The following is a 23,337-nucleotide window of genomic DNA, read 5'->3' as shown; positions in this document are numbered from 1 at the left end:
CAATGAAAAAGATTGTCATTTCTTTCATTTCAAAGCAGACATACTGTGGTAGTGATCAAAATCAGAAAATGATTCTAAAAGTAGCAATTGGAGCTGTTCATCATCTCACTGTCAAAGCCTCTTTAAATTGAAAAATCCTTTCATGTCACTGAACCGAGTTAATTGGCAATAAGAAAAGGGTCCTTGATTTAATTAAGGCGTATGGTTGCCTTTTTTCCTTTTCAAAGGAAAATTACCAGAAACCAGCAGCCACCATTGGCTGTGCTGACAACAGATGCAAAGAGTCAAAGTAAATAAGCGTATAAATAACGATAAATCCATTAATGTGAACTGCAGGCCTTAAACCAGGTACAGAATGACTCCATCCACATAATTTAAGTTAATCGGCTTCCTTCAGAGTTCCTTTAACTGCAGTCTTTAATGAAACTAATTTGTTGTCTGAGAACTCAGCAAGAAAGAGCGCTGGCCATTCATCACCCTTCAGATGTTATTAACTACATTACCCAATTAAGCTGGCCCCCTTAGGCTTCATTTACTCACCGAGATTGGCTTATAGGACCAGCTCTTGTTAACAGCACTTTTAAAAATTTGATTTTTCAACTATTGTATAACAAAAAAAATAAAATCATTGTTTCATTTGATCACACATTTTGTTTACTGTATGTTTGTTAGAATAATTTGACACCCACAGATGTTTCTGAAAGCTGTGGATTTAAAGAAGGACAGATGGCTGGTTTGACCAATCTTTAAGCTGTCTGTAAAGCAGAGAGATTTGCTGTCCACGTCTCCAGAGCCTTTGTTTTGTCTGAATTCAGGTGATACCAGACAGTTATTTTATTTTTTTTCTCCTTTTCAGACACAAAGTAAACGCAGACACAAGTGCTGAAATCTGCTCTGCATTCCCAAGTTCCATTTAAGCACAAAACAGGTGAAAAACAAAGTCATGTTTGGCATGATTTCCCATGACAGCAGAATATTGATGTGCGACAAGGCAAACTACAAGAAATCACTTTATGTGAGGAAAGATCAAAGATTTTATCAGAGCTACACAAACGTATTTCTCTTTTTCTTTATAACTACTGTGCTACCACAGCATTTTGTTGTTAACAGGCAAATCTCTCTCCACTCTTGCACTCCAATCACACATAATCATCTACCTTATCATTGCACTTGAGCACCTACAAAGTGCTAGAGCACTCATTTTCAAGACGAATTAAGTGTCACACCATTTGTGAGGTAGGTGTTACTGAGGAAATATATAAAACGTGGAGTTTCACATCACAGATGAGTGACATGGATCATGATGCAGGTGTAAATAAGCAGAGGTATCATACATGTACTGTTAAAGGACAGCAATGTGGGAAACTACTGGCTTAGACATGATAATAACCAGTGGATGGTAACAAATGGGTGATAACAGGCATTTATTGGATGATTGCTGGCAGGTAAAGAAAGCCTGCCTACAGTACATATGGATGTGATAACCGTGATAGCATACTATGAGTCTGCCCACAAATGATACAACTGATTTTAACCAGATTTGGGACATGATGTTTGCAAGAAAACCTGGTCAGTCACATCCATGTATCTGTGATCACAACAGTGCCTGAGCTTCTGATCTTTTGTGTACACAACCTGGATGCTGAAGGAACACAATCATATCCCGGTTTCTTGTGAAAGCACTCCTAGTTTGTGGGTGTTTTTGTTTGCTGTACTCTCAGCAGTGTCTGCAGCACATGTAGCATCACACAGCTGAGTGGACGATGGTGCAGCGCACTCACAGTCAATTAATGAAAAGGTTAGAGAACAATGGCTGCTTTGTTTTCTATCTTACTTTCACATTTTTAAACCCACTGTGTGTTGAGCTCCTTTAGTTTCGTCAAATTTCTAAATTGTTTTATGTCCTTAAATGTTTTCTTACATGTAGTTGTGCTGTCTGTACTTGCAGCTTAATCTGTATTTGTTTTTCCTGTATTCATGGTTTACATGTGTTGGTGATTGTGTTTCTCAATCCGCCTGGTGTTTGTGTTTGGTCTGCTTTAATGAGGTGTCTTAAGGTGCAGTACCATTAAGCTCTCAGGGTTGGTATGAGTCAAGACTAATGGGGATCAGTCCTTACTCATGTGAGACCTTTACTGTATTTCCTTACTCAGATTTCACATGCACAAAGGCTTTCAGTGCTACTGGAGCTTTTCCTACTACACACTCACCCTGCTCACTAACACTTACTCATACATGCCTAGTACTGTGTGCAAACTCATACCCTTCCAAGGTGTGATTTGTAACCCATGTATAATTAATCTAACCTTTGTGACACCCTAATATATTATTAGAAAAGATCTCCCTATGGTACCCTCGGGGGGGAAAAAAATCCACACTTTCATTTTTCATTGCACTGTTTGAGCGAACAGGTGGTCCATCTATCGATTTCCTCACTTCACTCCCATGAAAAAGCCCACATCTAGATTAATGTCAAGCTCAGAAGCCACAGGCTGAGCAGCCTATTGTTTTTGTTTTGTTGTTGTTTATTTTTTATTTATTTATTTATTTATTTTTTACACAACCATACGACAAAAAGTCAAGATATGTCCTGTAACACAACTCATTGAATTTAAATGTGTCTTCCCAGCCTTTGAACACATATGTGAACTATATTTTCAAGCTTCTGGGCAGGTGGGATAAAAACTGTTTTTTTCCTCCCTCACTGTATGAGTAAAAGCTTTATGTGGGGTGTTACATGCGACTCAGGGCTGAATGTGACTCATTTAGAGTGGAGAGATAATTAGACAGCAGATTGGAAAACAGTCTCTGTTTAGCAGAGACAAATAAGCCCTGGAGCTCAACCTCCAAGGTCATGCTGCTCAGTTCTTTAAGAACAAAACATGTACACAACAAAAGAACAGCCAACCTCAGTGTCACATATATTAAAAGAAGAAGAAAAAAACTATACACTATGCACGTCCAGCACAAACATTTACACATATATAACACGCTGCTCCTATCCTGTCAAATTTAATTTCAAATGCATCAAAAACTCCCAAGTCATAAATATGAAAAATGAAAATGGCATATCTTACAGGATGGAGCAGTCAAATAGCTAAAAGCTGGATCTGACACAGCCCCCCCCCCCCCCCCCCCCCCTCCAACCATTCATCATTCAGTTTCACTCTTTTACCTCCTGGTTCAACGTGTGAAATAATATATCATATTTCAGAGAATAATTTTTGGAAAGTAGACCTCTAGTCCCACTTTTTTTGCTGCACCACATGCACATAAAGCTAACAGGAAATGTCTCTGCTGATATGTGAATGGAACACTTCTTTTTTGTACTTCCTGTAGGAAATGGCCACGGTAACTGTGCGTTTTACATGACAATGAATCCAGTAAAAGTTTCCATGAATGTCTTTTCCTTGGCCTCTTTTTTAAAGTCAGTTCCATCTGGCCTGCATGTTCTCAACATGCTTGCCCACTCACTAACTGACATTTTTGTTATAAAGAATAGAACAGATGTTCTATCTTTCAGTTTAAGGTGCAAGAAGCATCTACACTAATTAAAATTCTCGAGCTTTTGCTGCCCTTTTTTTGAGGCTTGAGGCCTTTTTTAATTCCTTTTTTGGCATGTTTATTTAAGGCCTCTATCCACACCACTGGACTGGCAGATGCTGGCTGTTTGAATCATTTATCCATTACTTTCAGATATTTATTTCAGTCTGTCTGCCTACTCGCAAGCTGAATCAAGCAGCAAGCTAGCACAATGAAAAATGGGACCATGGCAAAAATATTATATTAAAATTTGTTTTGGATAAGTTTGAAGGTTTTATTTTTCAATATTTTTTAATTGTTGATTATTGTGTTAAAATATGCATGTAAGGGAAATTGAAACTCTGTTTTTCTCATTTCCACTGAAGGTTTTCTTTTCTAATAAAACAAAATGTTTGTGCAATAAAAATAGTTTAGTTCCTCAGTTGCATTTCTCACTGGCTTATAGAGGCATTATAGGGCTCATCAGATGGCCAATTACAATGTGAGACGGCACCCACCTGTCACTCAAAGTGGCCACACATTTTATTATGCATATGATTATGTAATTAGGAATTAGAGAACATAGCTGCTTTGGAGGCAATTGAAAGAAGTACATGGGGGCGAAGCTTTAAATACTACTCTCATTCAAGGCCTGACCTGCATATTTAAAGACGTGCCTACTTTGAGTGACCATGTGGCTGCCGTCACACATGGGTAGCTAGGTATCGGCCTAGACATCACCATTGTCCATTTTTGAAACAGCTGAGAGTTGGGAGGAGTCAGACGCTGCTGACAGCTGGAGCCACCAGACAAGGTATAACTTTAATGGACTCCTAATTTAAGTGTTTAGTATTAGGCACCAAACAAATGTGTGTTTATTTTAGTTCTGAATATAACCTCATGGCTGTGTATTGTTTTGCCATCTTTTTATTGATGTGTCATTCTAATGTGCAGTGCTACCTCACAGTGTTTCCACATATATTCCACAGTTATATTCTTTATGTACAAACTGTGGAATGTGCATGTGTTGAGAGTCTGAGGTCTTTATACATAGCCATGCTGAAGTGCAAAGGTACATTTCACATCTATAAATCATGTGACTGTAATTTCCTCACAGCTGCCCAAATGGCCATTAAAGTGAATTCCATCATCTTATTTAAAAGCACATCATCAACAGAGCCGTACGCACAACAGCTTTATAATGGCTGTATATAATCCCATGCCCTTTAACACTACACTGAACACAAAATGATATGGCAAAAATAAATCTAATTATGCAGCCATTCAGCGTCAAAAGCCGTGCCTGCAGAGAGGGCTCTAAAGAAGACGGCCAAGAAACAAACACTGGAGGACTCTTGCTGCATGTTTAGAGAAAAGACAGAGTGGCACACTAACAGCTGTTTCCTGTTTTCATGTAGAATTTCACTAATTACTAACAATCTGACATTAGAGGAGTAAAAACTGTTTTCTATAAGCCTGAGAAATATATAAAAAAAAAATGACACATCTGCAAATTCAATTTAGATGATGAATAGGAATGATACTGTAAATGATAAAAAATTGAAAGCCACTAATAGCTCATTCTTTGGTGACATAAAAAGGAGATTTATGCTTTAATCCATGGCCCAGAATAAATACCACCAAGAGGGTTTCAGACTTTACACCCTTTATATCTGTGTTACAAAAGCTGGTGATGATTATTGTGCCTGCACTACTTAGTCGTAGTCTGTTCTCGCTCCGAAACCCGTTCCACAAAGCAACATGAAGTCCTTTCTGATGCCAAATAAATTCACACATTTTTCTACTTTCTAAGACAACAAAAAAATGTTGAAAAAAAAAAAGTGAGACAACCTCAGATAACGTCATCGGGGCTATTTTCTCTCTCATCTCTGCACAGAGTTGTTTTCTAGTAAAATTACTTTAATGGGTAAAATCTGTGGAGTTCCCTTTTAAAATACACTGACAGGAATCTGGCAGTCAGCATGGCTCTCACCGTTATGTGGTTCACAACAGCAAACCCAAAGTTCAGCTCACACAGATTAAAATAAAATAGTTCACACTATGTATTAATATAAGGCTTTGTTTTGTGTTTTTTTAATTAAGCCTGTGTTCTTTTCATTAACCTCCTCCTATCTAACTCCATGTGTTGTGAATTTAGTTGCAGATGGGGCTGACATCCAGACTTTAAACAACGCAGCATAATATATGTTATGTTATGTTATATGTTTTTTTTTCTTATTTGAATGTGTATTGATATGTTAAAAAAACATATTCACGTGGGGTGGATTCAGGTAACTATTTAGCAATGCTAAGCATCATAGAGCATTCTGAAAACTTCACACCACCTGTTCGAAGCAGCACTTTGGTCTCTCTGGTGTTTGTGAAAGGTGCAGAAAAGTAATGTCGGGGTATTGTTTTTGTCCCCTTTTAACCGGCAGAGGAAATAAACACAGCATCAAACTGACAGCTGTTTAAACAGGAGAACCGGCACAGTGGGACGTGCGGCATTAGTCAGAGACTCTATGTCACACCTCTGATTAAAGAACACCAAAATGCATTCTGAAACCTCACACAGGGATGGCATTACGCCAGCTCTGTTTGTTCATAGTTAAGAAGCAAAAAGAGTGGGTCCTCGCGGCTGCAGTGTAGTGCAATCTCTGTGTGACAGGGGCTAATATGTTACCTCAAATTTTCACCAACTGTGTGACACTGTGGAGCTTATAAAGACTTAAATACTTGCAGAATTTTACAAGAACTACTGGATTCATGTCAGCCAAAACTAATGTGCATGCAAGACTGTGTCTTCATTTTCATTTTGCATCAATTCCAGTAATTAAACAGGTCAGGGAGATTATCCATGTGCGTCTATCTAAACACTAGACTAACGACACTTCAACATTCAGTGCTGACCTTCACTGCTCCGTACTGCCTATTTGTCAGACTGTGTAGTAGCAACATGACATTTTACCTCTACAGGGAACCTTCTGCCATTTATGCTGTGTTCTGAGCCTGCTGATCCATTACTCTGGCCCCAGTGAAACTCCATCTTCTCAGCCTTAAAGCGCCCCGGCAGTCCAGCACCTCTCACAAAGTAGTCATCCTTCAGGAGTACAGCAACTGGAGACAAAGAGGACGTGAAAAAAAGAGGAATCAAACAAAGAAGGAAAATTAAGCACCCTAATGCGAAAGCGAATTATTAATCAAACAACAGACTCTACAGAAGTTGAGGTCGGCAGTGTGGCTGCTCATCAGGTTTTTGTTTTTTTCTTTCTTATGCCTATTAACTGAAGATCACAAGTAGATTCTCATTTATCTAAAGCCTTTCTCTTTCACATTTTTTGTAATGACAACCTAATAATCTCATCTCACAATCACACATTTAAGTTCCAAATTGTTCATACTTATTCAATGTTCCTGAGATGATTGTTATCATGAAAAATAATCCAAATGTTGCCTTCTTCAGACACTGATTAATCAATTTATCAGCCATTTTCTGTGTGTGCGATTCACACTCTTGATTCAAAGCAGGCAGGAACGGAGGAGAAGCTGTGATTTGTTTTAACGCTAAATACATCAATGCAAACGCCGAGTTTTCTTTTTAAAAAGTTATTCATTAAAGTTAGATTAACACAACGCAGCATGATTGTGTGTCTTCACGGATATGTGGGGAAGCTTTTTCTAGATCGACAAAGCCAGTAATGTGCCGTTCTGAGAGCAAACACCATCCTTCCTCGGTCGTCATAATATTCCACTGGTTGACTTTGAGAAGCTGCCATCTCTTGAAGTTATGTCTTTTTAGCAAAGCAAGCAGTAACAGCATTCTTTCACCCGGTGATCGTCCGTCCAACGCTAGCATTTTACAAGGCCACATTTTTCTACTGTAAGATCAGTAACAGTTTGAGCACACACAGGATTTTTGTATGACAAATTATAAAAAAGTATGCATTTTTGTATCATTTATCATTAAGGTATTGCAATAGTATCTGCAGTAATAAGAAAAAAAACAATAAATACTTCTTTAAAAAAGAAATCTACAAGACCGTATGCTGCTCACACCCATTATAGCCAAGAAAAAGGTTGAGAGAGATGAGAGACATATTCCCTCATTTACATGTTTACTCATTACTTCTGTACATCATCACAATGAGCGTAGTAGTAACATAATGATGTACTGACTGAAAGATTTCAATTTCCTTTTCATTTTAATGGAAAAATGGTGTCCATATTTCCAATCATATATTACCAAAAAATGGGTTGCCTCCCCAGCTATAGTTACAAATGACCAAAAAATGACACATTATTTAATATTTATGGCTTCAAAGGTTAAGAATTCTAAAATGATACTCCTTGGTTGGTAGAGTGGCACTTTAATTTCTCTATGAGGTTGCTGCTTCTATTGGGTCCTCCACAGAGGATGATGTTACAGTCGGTTCCCTTTGGTTACTGAATGATTTTTTTTTTCTCCGGTATTCACTGAACTGCCTATCTGAAACCCAAGACGGAGAGTAAAGCAGTATAACAAAAAAAGCCTTTCCACTGTAAGAAAAAAAAAAATGTAACTCCGAAGAAAATCAATTAACCTTGACAACCTTACTCAAACATACAAGATGTTGACTGTCATATTCACATTCAGATTATAATTTGCCAAAAAAGTCCCGTATTTTGAATACTGGACTCCATTTCAGTGGAGAAAAAAATAATAATATGAATAAAACAGTCTGTTAATAATATGTGATTTTCACTATTTGCATAATGAAGACACACACACAAGTCATAAGATGCTTGCACATCAGGAGTTACTTGGGGTTTAGTATCTTGCAGTATCTTGGGGCCTGCGATTAGTGGATGACCCACTCTGCTTCTGGGCCACAGCCAAACTCCACAACCATGTAATTCTCCTCCTGAAGACTTTACTGCAAGTTAGGAGGTTTTCATGTGCCAACAGCAATTTGGATTCACCTTTAAAGTTCAGCCTGTCTGCTTGTTAATGCACTGAGCGGTATCATGTGAGGGTGAGTTCGAGCTATGTTTATTTTCCATCTGAACCACCATGGCAGCACAGATTATCGTCTCTCTATGTGCTGTCCTGGTTAAGGTTACATGCTAATGTATCCATAACCCTTTAACTACATTTACATGTGACATCATTAGCCAGATTAGACCTGGTGCTCTGTCGGATGATCCCACAGTTACAGGAGGATTTAGTCAGCCTCTGAATGAGGATGGCCCACTTTTAATCATATCACAAAGTAAACTAGGAGGATAAGCGTGTGAACAAGCAAACGCAGACTGTCAGTAAACAGATAACACGATGAGCAAGATGTGCAGAGAGAATGGATGTAGAAGCTCAAACAGATCACCGGTTGACAGACATCAGGAAGAAAGTGAGTGGGAGATCAGGAGGGAAATGAAAGAAGACACAAGAAGATCTGAAGAGAGGAGAACCTCGTGTGATGAGGGATGAGCTGAGCCCCTGTCGTGAAGCAAGAAAGAATCTGCCAGCAGTATTAATGTGCCAGTGCCGCTTAAGCTGAAGGCCAACAGCATGAAGGAGAAGAAATGATGCAGGAGATTTCCACGACTGAAAGCATCAGGTCAAAGTAAACATCTGCCTGCACAGGAAATAACTACCCATCACATTAGCACTATTGCGCAACTCCTGCACAAAAGCGCACAACATTAACAAAGATGGTAATAAATCCATGTTACTGCTCTTGTTGCAGCAGTGTAATCCTGTGTGCAACACAAGGAAAGCCGAGGAAAAGGGATGCTGGCCGGCCTTGGGAGTTTCATTAGAAATGCGGCCCTGGGTGTGTTTGAACCCTCCAACAGCAGAGGAGGAATTAGAAGCTAAGCCAAAAAGACCTTGAATCACAGTCTGTGAAAGAAGGGGAGTGTGTGTGAAAGTAAATCCTTGATCAATGCAAATGTCTCTGGGGCCCTTTCGATTCCCCCTGAATTTGGCTGAGAGTTGTTTGAAATTTTACTGAGAAATGTTTTGTTGAGGAATGCTGCTTGAATGGCAGCCAATCAGCCGGATCAGGTCAGGGCGCGAGGGAATGTCATGAAATCGATCGCAATGAACTTTTAAGATCTGTTCACTCAGTTTTTAATTACAACATTGTCTTTTGAAAAGCGTCAGGGATGTTAAAGCAGTTCCATGGAGGATTTTACCAAGCTGCACCCCTAGTGGCACAAGGGGGTTAAAGACAGCAACACATGGCATAATCCTTTTTTTGCCTTACAAAATGGAACAACTTTTCTAGAACTTTTAACGGATAAATGATGTTCCGCCTGACAATTCTGATGTCTTCTTCAGTGATTTGACTACTTTTCAGTCCAGGTTCTCTGTAGAATGTTCGGCACTGCTAGAACTGTCACAATCGCCTTTAATCACTCATGATTGCTGTCAGATTGGGAAATGTGCAAGTTTGTTTCATAGCATGCTATACATTAAAGAGATTCATGTCAGCATCAGGAGCATGTGACATCAGTGGAATAAATGGAACACAGACGACGGTTGGGCAGATCTGTGTGCACACACACTTACACTATAACCCAGTATGACAGGAATAAAATGCACATATTTCTCCTGATTAAGATATCTCATCAGACCCATAACCCTTTACATGAATGCACAAACCATATAGGTAAGATGTGTGTCTTCAAAAAATAATGTGAAATATGATACTGTCATTAAAACCAACCTATATGTTACTAAAACTGCTAATATTCAGAGAACAGATGGTGGATCAGTCTTGTTACTGTGCAAGTGTGCATCACTGAAAGGCTTATGTTTATATGCATTGACTGTGGCGGCTCTATGAACGCTGAGAGTACAAACGGCGTCCTGGAATATTTTCTGAAGTAAGCGCTGTGTGCTTTTTAGCATTCAAAGGATTGTACACACTGGAACTGTCCTTCACCACGTATACACAGAATTAACCAAATGTGAGGGCCAAAGGGCAAAGAGACACACTTAGGGATTAACTGGTAACCATGGTTGAGAATTTAGCTCTTGTGAGACAGATATTTCATTCAGGAGTTGGTAATGACCAAAAACATGTCAGCAAGCTTATTAGGGCTTGATTTAAATGTAAAAGAAACACTCTCCCATACTGTACACTTTAAATTAAGTGCCATGAAATCTGACCCGGCTTTAAAGACATATTTCTTATTTACTACAAGCAGGAGGTGCTATTTGAATTACACCAAATTATTAATCTGTCCATGGTGAAGGACAGATCCAACGTCTGTAGCTCTTTTAAAAACATGTAAAAACAACATTTTCATAATCCTAGAAAACGTCATTCACAAATGATTAAAAAGGGTAGTTGGAGGCATATAACTGTACTACTACACCTGGAATGGATGATGATGCGAATGTGAATCACTAACAAATTTACATTAACATGTTCAATATACTGTATGTCAGCGGCATGTTCATATAAACAACTGGAAAACGAAAGGCTGATGGTATAACCATGTCGAAAAACAAAATGCCAAGGACGACAAGAAAGAAATCTTTGTTATGATCAATAACACAGGATTTCTGTCGTTGGCACTGTTATTTTTGTGGTGAAGGAAGAAGAAGTCAAAGTGTTTGCTTGAGCCAGTTTAATACATGAAACACATGATGATGGGGCCTCCTCTGCATCATCCATGAACACCTACGACACAACTCTACTGCTATAGCCAAGCTAAGACACAGAGAAACAGCTGAACCGTCCTGAAAGCTGTTGATTTCTTTAGAGTTGTATTTTAAAGTATGTTTTTTTCATAAATAAATAAACTCTGCCTGAAAAACAACAAAAGGTTCTATTTTCACAATAAATTGATTTTAAGTTTGCTTCACAACCCAGTGAGGGGATTTTTTTTAAAATATTAATCTCTCATCATCTAAATAGCCTTTGCATTGTAATATTTTGTGATAATGTAGTCCTGTTTTTTGTGATTTCCACAGCGATTAGCAATCTAAAATTCTCTCTGTACTGTATGTGAACAAAATTACAACCCCATGTTATTTCCATCTTTGTACATAAGCAGCCTGCAGCATTGCTCGGCTGTGTCAGTGGCCTTGGTTGTCATGGAGGCTAACAACTCTCATTATGATCAAACGCAATGGATGACACCACTCCCAGAAAGAAACAGTGCCAAAAGCAGGAGGGATCAATTAAGGTCAGGATTTTCACACCAATGGATCTGCTGATTGAGAAAATAAATAAATAAATAAAAACTCTTTTTGGAATCGGTTTTAAGTTGCAGTTAATCAAGTACACTTCAAATGCATGTGTAAACAAGCCAGGCTGCAGGCTGCATACAAAGAGAATGCTGAGAGGTAGAGGAGAGCACAATGGAGAGATAGCAGAGAATAACTAAAACTGCTGATAGATTAACTAGAGTGATGGCAGACTGGTACTACTGAATGTGACTGCGTGTAGATGAAACACACTGTTTTTTCTTTTGCAGTTTGAAACACTTCTAAATCAATTAAGTGTTCAAACATTCTGTTTACACATGCAAATATTTATTTTCAATTGTGAATGTGAATGGATGTTTATGTAGAAAAGCCATAGAGTTCCATAGATTCAGCTCTAAAGCTCTTTAGAGACACACTGGCTGTCAGGTTTTGGTTAATCAAGTAATTAAATACCTGGAAAATTAAACCGCTTCATCACAGCAATACAAAAAGCCTGTAAAACCAATATTGCCACAAGCCTTACTGATGATTTTTTTTTTCCTGCTGAATAATTGCACTGCTGCCTGCACTGGTCTAATACAGTCAGAGGTAAATGTATTAAGAAGGAAGAACTATTACTACTAACTGCATTGCATAGCAAGTGACAAATTTATACTGTCATATTTTGAGACTGGATGCCACATCAATGTTTTTTTGACAGTGAAAACCATTTACTGAGTTACTGGTTTCATTTTATGGCGTATTTTTAAAAGACAACTTGGAAGTTTTTGACAGCTGTGGCAAAAATGGAATTTTTTGCTTTGTTGAATTGAATAGTTTCACAAATGTACATCAATGTACTGAATTTTTCTTTAATTAAAAACTAAGCATATATTTCAAGAAGGAAAAAAAAACCTTTGAAACATCAGTAAAAAAAAAGTCAAAGAACATTAGAACTGGAGAGAAGAAGTGAAAATAGACCCGTGATGGACTGGGTTGAGAGATAGGGATTTACACAGCATTGACCTGGTGAGCCCAGTGGATCCTACAGTGCAATGTAAACACAACAACTGCCAGGTCTGAGCCTCTGCAGTCAAAAAAACACTTACTCCCTTCCTCTTTTTTTTTTTTTGCTTGGTGAGGCAAAGTAAGAGTGACTCGACAGAGAAATAAGCCTGTGGTGGCCTATTACATCACTGATCGCATCGAGGGATATTAATTTATTACGTCAGTGTGTGAGCCTGTTGGATGCTGTAACCACATTCCTTCAACACCACAAACACCAATGCTGGCGCAATCCTGGGTTTTAGGATTCACTCCTTCACTCCACAAAGCTAACCGAACACTCTCTCTGTTCTTATTTTATCCTATAGTCACCAAAATACATGTTGTGTGTTGTGTTTTTAAGACAAAGAAAGCAGGAGCAAATTAACTTCTCTAGCATACCAGTTAGTTGTGTAAGTCAGCAAAACTCAGTATGCAAACATAACCTTGTTAAATTCTTTTATACTTTCTTCTATTGATTATGTCTTATAGTGATCATCTCATTCACGTAGTGGACAGTCATACCTCTTCTTAAAGTCTAAAAGTTATATATATATATATTTAATACATACCTGTCTTTCCAGTGTTTTTCATGGTGGTCTGGTTGGAGGACTCTTTGTTAAACCTGTCCAGCACCAGCTCCTGGTACTCCTCTGACACCACAGCCTGGTCGTCTGCGATGTTCACAGGTGATTGGTTGTTCGCAGCACATTCTGGGTATAAGGCTGCCCAGCCTCGAGGCCCGTGGCTTCCTGCAGAAACACAACACACAAGATGTAGACTGCAAGCCAACTGGTCCCTAGAAATCATGTTTGTTTGCAAACATTAGCTCTAACACACAGAATATTAGAATCACTGCTACAGCAGTAACACAGTCTCAATATGGCCTTAACTGAAACAGAGAGAAAGAGGACAATGATTCTTTCATATTCATTCAGCTGCAGTGCCCTCCAAATCCCCCCCAACCCACACACACACCAAACACACCCAACCCCACCCGCCCACAGCTGGGAAAACATGTAAACACAATGAAAATTCATCATCCGGGTGAAGGCAATTCCAGTGTTAATTGTCCATATATGATATAAATATCCAAATGAGGCACCTCATTGTGCTGCTCTGACTGAAACTGTGCCTAGAATGGGTAGAGAAATTACAATAAATGGGACTATTCAACAGAAAACACTCCCCGCTAACAATTCATGTGCAGTGTGTGCTGCAAACTAACTTCCTGTAGAATCCCCATCCACTGTCTGCTCTTTTAATCCTCTATCCCCTACAGTGGCGCTTCAACAAAGGAATAATCCACAACCGACAGGGGTCCCCTTGATCTCTTCCCGGGCACAATTGGCCAATGCAACAACAAAAGCTGAGGGATCAGGGGAACAAGGAAGCGTGCACGGATTTTAACTTTTCTGGGTTAACACAATATTCATGATCCCATTCCCTACAGATATGGGGCAACTTTGCCACTGGCTCATGAAAAAGATATGAGAACTCCTCTTTACTAAAACACCCAGGATCAAGGGTGGCTTTATGTCATGCTATGTATAAACACCTTGCAGCCAAAGACACTGTGCTCAACTCCCATGAAAAGATGACGTGAGGATTATATTTGAAATATTCAGTGTTTCACCATCATCAACCATAAACATGCACCTTGCAGATGCCTAAAGAAGAATCTTTTTAGGAATCTCTCAAATGAATGGATCTCTAGGGTCACAAGAGGCCACCACATGTGATAAAACCCTTTGGAAATGTCTCAGATTTGTCCAGTGACTTAAAAGAAGATAAACAGCACCTGCTAGATTATGGAACGAATATCTCAGAAATGTTCAAATGGATTTGAGCTGCATTTCTAACTAATGACTGCATTAGCAAGCAGGATTAAATTTGTCAGTCAGGACTGAAGACTTAACCACTACGTTTGTACCAGGACAACTCCCATATTTCATTCCCTGGTATAGAGCCTATTAAGAATAAAACACTAATGCTATATAGCAAGTGAAAGCTGCTTGCCAATCATAAATGCACAGAGAGGATTTATATAGAACAGAGAGCATGTTTACCATTTCCATATAAAAATGGTGTGTGCACAAAACTTTCTGTGGAAAAACATTCATAAATCATCTGAGATGAGGTGGCCGTGCTCTCCGAATGGTCCCGCTTGAATTTCTTGAGCTCTGTTAAACAATAATCTGATTCAAAAATCAAAGCTGTGTGTAGTGATGTTTTTGATAAATCAATGTGGAAAAGACTCTTAGTAAGAATCCTACCTAATAATAACAGACACATCATTTCATTATTGTTTTGGTTGTTTTTCACTATGCCTTCCTCAGGCTTTTCCGTTTACATCTCTTGTCTGTTTCTGTGACTTGTATCTGGGTTACTGTACCTGTAAACTTACCCTGTTCAGAAAAAAAAATACTCTTCATAAACTTGCGGCACTTGTACAATTGGTTGTGACTTACTTCTGGCAAAAAATGTATATTCTCTTTGGAAGAGCTGTCTGAAGTACAATGCCTCTGGCTGCTTTGAACACTTACCATTTCCCTAACCGACAGAATGTGTTATGCAGGCTACTAACAATAAAAAACACTGAAAAGTACTCTGGTTCTCCAGTGGGCAATTTCAGCCCCTGTTTTCTTGCTCCTTTTTTTTTCTCTCCATCTTTTCTCTTGAGTGAATTGTGGTAAACTACAAAAACAACTTCAGATGTTACTGAGATTTATGAGGTTTCAGAGAACTTAATATGACATATTTCACCACAATAAAGTAAAAAAATAATAATAAAAGCAAAAGTGACCATTTAAAAATATGATGCAGATGTCATAAACACAGCGTACTGAACTCAGGTGACATTTAGTCAAAGTGTAATTGGTTGCTAATTTTCCATTCAAGCACACATTACATCCAATTTACTGCTAGAGATATAATTCTGCCTCTCAAGAACAGAAAGGGAGGAGCAGTGCTAAAATCAGATAAGTGAGGGTTGCACAGCAGCCGATTAATCTGTCTCATTGCCATCCATCAGACCGACTATAATCCGAGTGGTTAAGTCGTTCCCATTGTGCAGGCCTGCCTCTCGATAAGGATGTAGGTGAAGAAATTAAAAATAAGTGCGTCTTTTAAAATGTTGTGAATTGATTTATATGAATCATTACATAGTACATTTTCAACCACATTCAGCGTATGGATCAGGCAGAGCAGCTAATGTACTGGGCGGCAGGACACATTTATACTAATGGAAATCATTATATGAGCAGTCCGGTAATTTATGAAGTGAACAAGTTTTATACAACAGTGATTGAGTTACAGCTCTTCTTCCAGGAATATCTCATTATAAACCAGAATTTATCTGTTGTTTGTGTTGTTGCCCATAGCGGCCACTGAGGCAGGTTCAATTCTGCATCACAGTGACGTCAGACATCAGTGAGTTGTGCAAGAATTCAAAGCCAGTGAGTGACGTGAAACCGTAGCTATAAAAAGGAACAGTGTGGTTGTTCTTGTATACATCCCCATATTCAGCGGCAGGAGACTGTACACAAAAAAAAAGAGTTAGCATGAAATACAGTGTGTTCTCTCTGATAAAGATGCACAGAGCCACTTGTTTCAGTACTGATCCATTTCTGTTATCTGAATAGGGATATCTGCCCAAACGAACACACCAGAGCTCATTGTTTCTCATCATCCTCCTTATCATAATGCTAATAGTGCTAATAGTGATGAATGCTGATAAAAACACATAGGACACATATTTATCCTAGAGTATAATATCTTTAATGTACTTTCCTGAAGTCATGAAACTCTCGAGAAAACCGTTTCTTTGCCGCAGCCATCTGTCACAGTATATCCTCATTTCTCAGAAATTGATCAGCCACACAACAATATGTCATCACCAGCAGCAGCTGTAAGAAGAGGGGCGAGCACATCCTTTCATCGTGTTGCACTATATACTGTTGCTTCTATTTATTGTTTGCATTCTAATTTTTAAATCCTGTATAGATGGAATAAAAAGACTAAATTTACAGTATGGACTGTTTCATCTGTCCAACTGTTTACAGCAACAGCTTCTAATTGCAAGAGATGAGTGACAAGTGGTTCATTTGTGCAGTCTGGTGTCCTTGAAATGATTCACATAGCTCTGCATTTGTATGTGCATATTATACACAACAACTGTTTGTGTATTAATATTAATACTGTAGACATGTCACCTCGAAGCGATTCAGAAACCAGTGGCAAAAAAACACATTTAAAAGCAGCAAACAAACAGCCGCACATGACTATCACTCTACACCACATACAAACATTGTCACACTTATTTAAACCATATGGCTTTTTGCCATTTTGAAGCATTTATTTTTAAAAATCAGTATGTCTATGTGTTAGAAATGAACTCAGCATTCAGCATTTGTGTTCAGCATTCTTTAATATGTTTTGATGCAGGTCTGGTGATGAATCATCACTTCTGCATCAGGATTTTGCTGAAATTCAATTACGCCTTCATATAAGTTCTATAAGTTCTTTCTGGTCTATGGGAGAAGATGGCCGATGTTCCGTTGATCCGACCTGTTACTGTGCCCACTCCTGTATGATGTGACACCACCCTCTGCCATCTACTTGTTTTAAGTAAAACAGGCACATGTTTCTCTCAATCTGGCACTTTCAGTTCCAGGCGTCATCCCATTAACCTTGGGATAAACAGCCTTGCCTGTGCTACCATGGCAATGCTGACAGAATGGCGATTGCCTTGTCATTTCCGTTTTGTCCCTTGCAGTGAAAGCATGAATGCTGTATGCCTGCTGGCAGACCTCCCAGAATTGGCACAGTAGCACTTGCAAAGATCTACGCTGATCAGTCCATATGCATGAGTAGCACTGACAACAAATCATGGCCTGCAGATAGAAGGCACAGTGTCACCGCTGAGGAGGGTTATACCAATTGTATAGATGGTGAGCAGGATGAAAGCCATGTGTACCCTATAGAATCCCTTCAGTGAGCACAAGAGCATTGGATAACATTTTCAACAACAGTCCTGCTGTCAGTTTCAATATGCTGATAGCAGTCCAGATGGTGGACACACACATATACACACTGCAATGTTGGGGTATATCAAATGTCCAGGTTAGACAACTGATGAGCTGATGTTTTGTACAGTGTCCAGTGCAGAGAATTCACTTTCTATGTAATCAGTCAAACACTGACCAGCTGATGTCAGTCATTTTTTCCCCACTTATCTCATCCAATAGCTAATAAATGCTGGAAGCTGCATCAGATTCTATTTTATTCAAATAGTTTCAGATGACAGAAATTGACTGCATTAAGGTGCCTGAGATTGCAGAATGCAGCTAAAAATAGGTCTAACGTAGCAACAAGTCCAAGTGCTCAGATGAATTGAACCAAAGCCCCAGGTGAGAGAGGAAAGAAATCATTCCCTGAGCATCAGCCACATCTTACAGCCTGATTTCTTGGTTGAACTTTGACCTGCAGTGCAGTTCTTTTCATGACTGCACACTCTGTCAGGTTGCTCTGTGCACTAATGGACCATTGGCACCATTATAAGCGCTCAAATTTTCAACTTTACCATCATGGTTTAGAGAAAATATTTCTTTGGTGAGCATGCTGTCACAACCTTTGGCCAGAAGTATGAAAACAGACCCAAGACATAACAATATTAAGCATAGCATTAGTTAAGGCAGGCCACAAGGTCAAGCTCAGCTCAGAATCACAGTTTAGCAGCTGATCTCACTGGCCATTCCTTTCTTTGCATCTCACTTGAACCTGACTACCCTCCTTTCATTTTAAAACTTCAGTCCAGCACTTCATTGTAAAGGGAGTGGGAATTGCAACTCTGGTAACTGAGACACAAATCCTGTTGGCTTTTTCTAAACCTAAAATTTCATCTTTAAAACTGCCTTTGAGGTTCTCGGCCTGAACCCAAAGAGAAAGCTAAGGGAAGTATACAGTGACTGAAAAAAGTTCATTTTTAGGACTCCTGAAAACTACTAAGCCTGGTGGCAGTAGTGGCATAACAATCTTTGGGTTACCTCTCAAGACAATGACACTATAAAAAAGACCATTTAAAAAACTTAGAGCTAGTTTTACATTTTTACTTAGCACAATGGGAGCTGTATGCAGGAGGAAGAAGCGAACATCGGCCTCCAGTGTTGTGATCATCCATGACATTACTATTAAAGTTCGGCATCTTAACATAAATGGCCAACATACATGTTTTGTGGGTATATCAGGTAATGATGGACACTATAAGGCAAACTGTTGAGAAATTGTTGAGACATTTTAGTCTGGATCACAGTGACTCAACATCTCGGCTGACTGAACAAAAATTGCCACCCACAAAGTTGTGTCCCAGCTTCATTTTTCCCCCTCAGATAACTGAGAAATCCAATGGAAGCACTGTGCCTCAAACATATGTCGCCCATTTTTATTACTAAGATACATATAGCGGTGTAAAGTCATCTGAAATGAATTTTGCGCATTGTGTCTAGGCTCATGTTTTCAAAACGAACTCTTGGGCATGGCAAGTCCACAGCACAAGTCTGTCACAACAGCATATTACAGTCCTATCTTCAGTAAACTGCAATACCAGAGCTCCTTTGCACAAAACAAACTGACAGACTTTATCCCTGCGCTGCACTGTGTCTGTGTCGTGCAGATCTCTTTACATGCTTCCTGGCAGCTCTGTGACCTAATGGTAGGGATGTGACGAAGAAAAGGGAGAGAGCTCAGGGCTGCACAGCTGAATCCACCGGAGGAAGGAGAAAATGAGATTCAGTTTACTGAGCAATGCCGACTGTGAGCATTGAAAGGAATGGACTCCCACTGCAGCAGGTATAAGAAACCAAAAAAAGGTCTACAGTTCATTGTTTAAACCACTGAACAGTGAGTCTAGCTGCTAACCTGGTTATAATCCTGTGCATGTAAACAGGATTTGAGAGACAAACACATCCCTTGCAAATACACCAGTTGGCAAATAATAAATCATTTTTTATTGAAAATCTATTGAACACTTTAAAATTTACCAGAATTTAGTTCCGACCATACTACTATAAATAGGGGAGGATGCTGTTGCATGTAAACACCTTACCCAGGTTCCTGAACCATCTCACAGTGCCTGAGAAAATAATGATTCAAAGCAGATGTGGTGAAGGAGTAGAAAGCTGTATATTGTTACTAAGTGTGCGGGAACAGGAATAACTTACATTACCTAAGCCCATACACAGCCTGGCACAAATGCAGTGCATGTAAAATCTACACTTTGCAGGAATTGTCACCATGGCAGCCAATAAAATGTCAGAAGAGCTTTTCACAGATGGGAGGAGTGGGCCTTGTAACACATGTTTAATGTTGTGAGAGTGTCAATTTAATCCAAAATATCAGCAGTGCTTAAAACCTAACCAAAAATGAAACTGGAGCAAAATGATGAACTGAAAAACTTAGCGGTCCCATCCAACCTTCCACCTCCTTCTGTTGATCTAGTTAAGCTACTATGTTGGCCAAATCATGCATATATTTACCAGCCATCAACCTATTCGGTTGTTTATGTGTGAGAACGTGTAGTCCAAATATATACAAGATAAGGCTCAAAACCAGGAATCTATGCCATATGTAAACACACTCAGTGAGGCTCAGCCCACTAAGCTATTTTTTTCAAGCCATGTGCGACTTTCTCATCTGAAGAAGAAGAAGAAGAAACCCACACTCCTGAAAAGAAAAGCAACAAAGGGGAAAATGCACCATGAACGTCACATTGTAATTGAGTCTGAATTTTTCTGAAACCTTATCAGACTGCATGCAACTGCAATCAAAGTGAGGAAACTCGTCCTGGCAAAACTGGGGCAGCCCATTTTGGTGACTGACTGTTCTTGTGTCTAAATAGGGTCATGCTGCCAAAACTACAGAATGTTAAACCAGGGTGAAATATGTGACTAAACAACTGCTTAGTTCAACAAGTAAGAGAAGTTTCAGCATGTCCACAGAAGCCTTACAGACAAGGTGGACAATTTTTAGGTAGAGCTATGCAACAAAAGAATGACGACAGCTATATCCATGGATATAACTTTGTTAGAACTCACTGTCCCTGGTGCAGAAATGCACACCACTCCCTGTCTCTCTGTGGAGGCACCGTTTGATGCAGCTGCTATTTTTCATGCCACTTTATACAGTAACATATGGTAATATGTTCTCCATGTTTAGTTGAGCAATGGGGCGAGTTTAATCTTCGGCATTATTTATGTAATTATTATATTAAATAGAGCTGCTTTTTATTTCAATTGTATAGTGGGCAGTTTAAATTTGTATAAAAAAAAATTAAATAAAAAGTAAATGACCTGATGGTATTTTTTACTCTTTCAATCTTACTTAAGAGTAAAACTTCAACATTATGCTTAACAGAAAAAAGTGATTTTATTATATATCAATGTACGCTGATATAAGACTGTGATAAGATTATTTTTTCCATCTTGCCGAGCCCTACCTTTAGGTAACAGAAAGGATGTTTATGAAAGTGAATCATCTAACTGTGTATTGATAAGAAATGGTACTTTCATAAAGAGCTTCCTGTTGAATTCCTTTACTGGCCAATCTGCATAAGATGACTCAATTATCAGTGAACCATGAAGGTAAAAACCACAATGGCCTCTGTGGATGTCAGTACGCTTCAAAGAGGAGTGAGGGGATATGAGATAAGAACAGCGGATAATTTCAACCAAGGAATTAGAAAACGGGAAGATAATTGCGGAGTCTGCTTCCACAGTTTTAAACCCTTTTGGCAACGTCGACCAATATCCACTTCCCTGAGCGAGATCTGAAGGAGTGAGCACTCGACATGTCAGTGCAGTTTGCAGGAATGAAAAGGGGCATCTGTGGGTCACTGTGGGGTGCACTGAGGGCAATGCATGAGTGACTCTTCAGTTATACTTCAAATTAAATGCGCGTTTATTTGACCTCGTCAAAGAGAATGAACAAAGAGTGCAGAAGCAAGACATTACACCAAAAATAATGTCTTTTCACAGCACTGCAGTGACACTGGCACAACAGTGCGGCACAGAACGCCTCAGAGTGCTAATAAAAATGGCAATATTTGGTCTGCTGAGAACAGAAGTGGAACAAAAGGAAAGGAGCCATGAGACTTTAAAGTAGGTTATAAGGAAATATCATTACATCAACTCATTGAACTCAACCCCCAAAAGATAATCAGCAACAAGGTATCATTTTCTTTAGTTATGCACTTTTTAATACTGGTACAACTCCTGCATGAAAGCATTCATCAGGAGTACTGCCTTGAGGTGGTCTGCAATCATATTCACCATGTCACCTTATAATGACACAAGAGTGCAACAGCAAAACCTTTCACATAAGGAAAGGTGTATTTTTGATTGATGTGTAAAACACTGCAATCTGTACTACAATGGCAGAGCAGAGATGTGTTATACACCCTGATGTAGCTGCGTGTGACCCCCACAAACCACTGTAATATTGTATAAACACCTATAATAGTCAATGTAATGATGTAAGCAGGACAAATGTGAATGTGGAATGGAAGGAATATGGGAAAAAATATAATTAAAGTAAATGTATGCATCTATAAATAAGAATGGGGTTAAATCTCGCTAACTGAATTACAGGTTTAATGAACATGAATGCAATAAAAGACAACAAGCTTACTTATCTAACAAAATCAAGAATTGCTACATGAAAAAAATAACAATAAAAGATAAATTTTGTGACACTCAAGACAAAGTATTTTTTTTTTTGCCACAGCATGTGATGCTTGTCTCATATGCATATTCCACACTGTTCTTTTGCATTTAACTGTAGCTTAGCTCAAATTACAACATTTAAACCTCTGATCTACAGATTTAATGCTAGCTGCTACATTTTGTTGTATTGAATTAACCCAGTGTTTAACATCTTTATTGCTTCTATCCAACAGTGTAGACACTTTGTTTAGACGTGCATATTATGCTGTGGATGTGACCTACAAAAACAGAATAATAAAATGTGTTGTCAATTTTATCTTCTTGGCAAAGACTATTTAACGGCCTCTATAAATTCATGGCATTTGGAAAATGTATTGCTAAACACAAAACTGCAAGCCACAAATGGATCAAGTATGCAATAATTATTGTCAGGTAAATTAGTCTAAACTAACAGGGGATCGGTGGCTATAGTAGTGTCGATGAGTCACCCACAGTTGTGGGCAGTGAGTCCACTGTCAATGGACTGTGCATATTACATACATACATACTAATCATGGTTGGTGTTGTGGTATCATTTTGAGCTGTAGAATAAGAAGTCTAGTAAACAGTGCCAGGATTCTTCTTAACTCAGTCTGTCCCTGCTGGATAGCTCATACTAGCTAGCCAGCTGTCTGATGATATCAGGCTGATGTCTTAGACAAACAATGCAAATGAACTGCCGTGTTAATGTTGAGGACAGCATCACATGCCATAACCAAGTACAGAGTCATGGATAGCTTTGATTAAAATGTGTCATGTTTGATGTTTTGCAGTTTTGTAACAGGGGGATATGTTTAGAATGTTTAGAACAGGTAACCCATCCCATTTTTATGC

At 38.9% G+C, this 23,337-nt stretch overlaps 1 protein-coding gene across 2 annotated transcripts in view; it reads right to left on the bottom strand.

The window, feature by feature from the left end:
• ca16b (carbonic anhydrase XVI b) overlaps positions 1–23,337 on the bottom strand; it is a 90,691-nt gene that overhangs the window by 29,489 nt on the left and 37,865 nt on the right. For both annotated transcript variants that reach the window (XM_028405667.1, XM_028405668.1), the window contains exons 3-4: positions 13,318–13,497; positions 6,491–6,639 (exon numbers count right to left, since the gene is read on the bottom strand). In XM_028405667.1, the coding sequence (XP_028261468.1) occupies positions 6,491–6,639; positions 13,318–13,497 (329 nt within the window). The remainder of the gene's footprint in view (positions 1–6,490; positions 6,640–13,317; positions 13,498–23,337) is intronic.

The sequence above is a fragment of the Parambassis ranga genome, chromosome 5 (genome assembly GCF_900634625.1).
Source record: "Parambassis ranga chromosome 5, fParRan2.1, whole genome shotgun sequence".
NCBI classification, from domain to species: Eukaryota; Metazoa; Chordata; class Actinopteri; family Ambassidae; genus Parambassis; species Parambassis ranga.
The sequence above is the reverse complement of the archived record's forward strand: the minus strand, read 5'-3'. Positions and strand labels throughout refer to the sequence as shown.